Source organism: Teleopsis dalmanni, unplaced genomic scaffold (genome assembly GCF_002237135.1).
Source record: "Teleopsis dalmanni isolate 2A unplaced genomic scaffold, ASM223713v2 unscaffolded_contig_2486, whole genome shotgun sequence".
In the NCBI taxonomy this organism is placed as follows: Eukaryota; Metazoa; Arthropoda; class Insecta; order Diptera; family Diopsidae; genus Teleopsis; species Teleopsis dalmanni.
Window position 1 is genome coordinate 1,701 of NW_024033868.1, and position 4,138 is coordinate 5,838.

General features: G+C 37.0%; 1 protein-coding gene across 1 annotated transcript; it reads left to right on the forward strand.

The window, feature by feature from the left end:
- The first annotated feature begins 1,030 nt into the window (after positions 1 to 1,030).
- Positions 1,031 to 3,914, forward strand: LOC119664689 (knirps-related protein-like). The gene is made up of 2 exons (XM_038074142.1): positions 1,031 to 1,051; positions 1,454 to 3,914. The coding sequence occupies exons 1-2, from the start codon at positions 1,031 to 1,033 to the stop codon at positions 3,221 to 3,223; spliced, it is 1,791 nt and encodes a 596-aa protein (XP_037930070.1). The 3' UTR covers positions 3,224 to 3,914.
- The last annotated feature ends 224 nt before the right edge of the window (positions 3,915 to 4,138 follow it).

The window sequence follows — 4,138 nt, forward strand, 5'->3', positions numbered from 1 at the left end:
TTTTTGTATAAAATATAAATTTGAAAAACACGGCTTAAAGCCCGTCAAAATTTGAACATATAAATAGTTCACTTGATATAGCCAGTGCTGAATATGGAGGATATCAATATTATCAAAATATATTATTTTTGTGTAGTCTTATATGGTATAATTATTTCTCTAGTAGTTTTTCCAACAATACATGATATATGTATATATGTATGTTATTAGGTATGAAGGGCTTGTGTTTAACATAATCAATTTAATTTCATTTTTTTAAGTGTTAGTATAGTTTTTTATTTTTTAGTACTTATTTAGTAAGTAGTTTTATGTAATTATTCCTCTTAATGTTTTTCCAACAATACGTTATATCAAAAAAGATTATTTATATATGAATGTATGTTATTAGGTATGAAAGGTTTGTGTTTAACATAATCAATTTAATTTCAGTTTTTTAAAGTGTTGGTATCGTTTTATTTTCATCTACAACTGCTAATAAACATTACAAAAAAACGATACCAAAGTTCATTTTCCTTTAAACGAGTGCCTCCAATCAATCTCAAATCTATTTCAATCAATCTTCACATAATTGCAAGCACTGTCAACATTTTTCCTGAGTTGTTGGTGTTGCAACAAATATCGTTTGGGTATCTGCTGGTGTCGCTGCTGCTTCTGAATTTCACGCTTTCTGCTAAACAAACTATTTACAAGATTTTGTAAATGGCGTGAAAAATGAAGCTTATTTGAGGCACTCACTCGCATTCAGCCCGCTTAATTTTCCCCACTTTTTCCTCTTTCAGTTTCAATTTCAGTTCCAGGCCAGCAAAGCAAATGATGCGAAACAGATTGACATTTGCAGATGTGCACCGTTTGTATCTTAAACAAACGTCAACGTAATTTCAGACAGCAAATGTGACATCAATGCAACCAACACAAGCGGCAGCCGCAATTGCAACAATGACGTGCCTTTATCAAAAACAACAACAACAAAGGAAAAATTTGTTCACCAAACTTGAAGACTGCACAGCGTTTCTACTGCGGAGTCTAAGAAATGCCAAGTGGCAATGCGCAGGTAACAGTTGCAGATTTAGCATCGCTGATATGTTTCCCGTTGATGCTGCTCTTATGGGTGACGATATTTCGACTTTGCGGAAATTAGATTCTAGTTTGGGTTCTTTGGGGCTATAGTTTCTTTAAGTAATCACTTATTGTAAACCACTTAAGCTCAAATCTGAAAGAGATTTCAGTTAAATAATTTGGTTCACTTAACGTCACTTTGTCTAGCGCCCACTAAGTGAACACCTACAACAAAATGACGTTCGGAAAATATATGCCTCTGCCGCAAAAATGCATGTGGCAATTGCTGCTGCTTTGTCTGCAGCTTAGCGCCGTCGTAATAGCATTTCCTCCCGCTGCTTCCTTAACATTTTCAGTTAATAATAATTTTTTTCATTTTGTTTACATTTCCTTGCAGTCATTTTTCGGCCGCTCCTACAACAATTTGTCATCGATATCGGATTGCAAAAACAATGGTGAATGCATCATTAATAAGAAAAATCGCACAGCATGTAAGGCTTGTCGTTTGCGGAAATGCTTAATGGTGGGCATGTCAAAAAGTGGTTCACGTTATGGCCGTCGCTCGAATTGGTTTAAAATCCACTGCCTACTGCAGGAACAGCAACAACAAGCCGCTGCTGCCATGGCAGCACATCAAAATAATCAACAACAACAAGCAAATCAACAACATGCGGCGCATGCACTGGGACCAAAAGCACCACACAGTGGTATTGGCATTCCATCACCTGCAGCAGCAGCTGCCTTGGGAATGCTAGGTCATCCCAATGCTTACGCAGGCTTATATCCACCACGCACAAAAGAAGAACTCATGATGTTAGGCTTAGAAGAGTATGCTAAACATCCTGCTGCTTCACCGTCCGTAAGCTCACCCGAATCACATAATTCGGATAGTTCAGTAGAAGTGAATGTACGCGGGAATCCATTACTGCATTTAGGAAGCAAACATGTTGGTACTGAACCTACACCTTTACCGCCGCAATTGCGTAAAGACTTGCCACCATTTTTACCTTTACCATTTCCTGGTCTCGCTTCAATGCCCGTCATGCCACCACCTTCCTTTTTACCGCCCTCGCATTTACTATTTTCTGGTTATCATCCTGCTTTGTATCAGCATCATCAGGGTTTGCTGAAGCCTTCATCTGAACAACAACAACAAGCAGTTGCTGCAGCAGCGGCTGTACAGCATCTTTTTAATTCTACCAATGCCTCACCGAACCGTTTTATGCCTACTATTCCCAGCCCCGTTCAAACTTCTCCATTGGCGAAACCACGAGATAAAGATGAGCACCATGCACATAGTCCCAGAACTGATACAATTAACAACAACCACTTGCCGAATGGTAGTAAAGCGGCCGAAGAACTTACCAAGCGATTTTATTTAGACGCAGTACTCAAGTCACAGCAATGTAGTCCACCACCACCAACCACTAGATTAACAGCGCATGGAAAGCATGATCACTCCATATCAGCGCTTGTAACTCCTAATTCTGAAAGTGGACGAGAAAGACTTAAAAGTCGACAGAGCAACGACGACATGGATGACAGTGAAACTTTAGATAGACAATCCAATGGCAACGAAAGCGAATGTGGCGAAGATTTGGTGGTTTCGATGACGCCCCCCAGATCGCCAGTTAACCCACAACCAGGTGGCGATTGTACGCAAAGAAAAGAGCGCATATTGCAAGATAATCCAATAGATCTAAGCATGAAGACTGGCAGCTCCATAACCAGTTCGCTAAGCAGTAAGTGCAGTTCGACAGGTGCCGATAGTGAAAGTGAAAATGAGACAGACAGCGATAAGCATTCAAAATTAAAAAACGGATTAGAAGGTAAGCAAGAAGAGACTTCAGAACATGATGGAGAGGAAGTGCGTATAGATGACGATGACAACAGCACAACAGAAACAATAAAAACAATGGCAAATAATAATGGCACAAGTAAATCCAATAACAACAACAATAAAACTGATAGCAGTGACAGCGAAGGTAGTCAGAAAAATTTTGAAAATAATAAAAGAAATATAATTGATACGCAATATACTGAAACTGAAGATTTACTGGACTCTGCGTCAAATACCAAGCGTCTTAAATTAGAAATTGGAGGCTTTAAGGTTGAAAACTCTGTAGTTAAAACAACGTCTGCACTTGACTTGACGACCAAGGTTTGACTGGTGCCACAGCACAATGCTCAATACTAATGCTCAAAGGTGATTGCTTGAAGATCTGATCTAATTACTATGTGTGCAGTTTCCAAAGTAACTATGTATCAAATATTTTGTACTAAATGAACTGCCAAACTGCTCCAAATTCGAACTTGTTGCGCATGAGAACCACTCTATTTCTGGAAACCTAAAATCCAACATCATAGATCGTAAATTAAAAAAATCATCACGGCGCAAAAAACCACTATAATTAACAAATTTTACAGATGTTATCACTTCATTAAAACGGGTTTATAATATCACGAAAAAATGCCAAAATTGGCATTTGTAGATTACGCGTTTTTAGTTTATGGAACCTGCAGTTTGAGGCGGTGGAATTTGAAAACAAACTAAAAACTTAATTCCGGTCAAACTCAACACTCAGATACCTTATACCTGGTACAAATGAAGAGCTTAAGTTTTAAGAAAGCATTTATGTCCCTTTGGGATTCTGGTAATTCCATTTGCTGACGACCATAAATGCCTGGCAGTTGCGGCGTAGGGTGTACAAAATCGATCTTTCGGAAACCAAATATGCGTGAAATATATTGGAATTTTATGTAAAAATGATAATGTGGACACATTTATAAAAATTAAATTTATAAAATATGAAACAAGTTGTCAGAATTTAAAGCAGTTTTCTAGCTAAATTGTGTATAAAACAGTTGAATTGTTGAATTTATAAATATAAAACACAAAGATGAATAATAATATTAACAATATTTAAATTAATTGCAAAAACGTTTATTGAAATAAATATTTTAATGTCAGATTCCTCTGTGAAACGATAATGAATTTCTGCTTCTCTCATGAAGTTCTGTAAAAGTATTGTTGTAATTAATTAAAGATTTCTTAGATCTGTAAAATAAAATTATTATTTAG

Bases quoted from the DNA above. Each gene is read 5' to 3' on its own strand.
- LOC119664689 (XM_038074142.1), top strand. From the start codon at position 1,031: ATGCCAAGTGGCAATGCGCAG. The intron at 1,052-1,453 runs GTAACAGTTGCA...ATTTCCTTGCAG, and splicing joins TGCCAAGTGGCAATGCGCAG to TCATTTTTCGGCCGCTCCTA.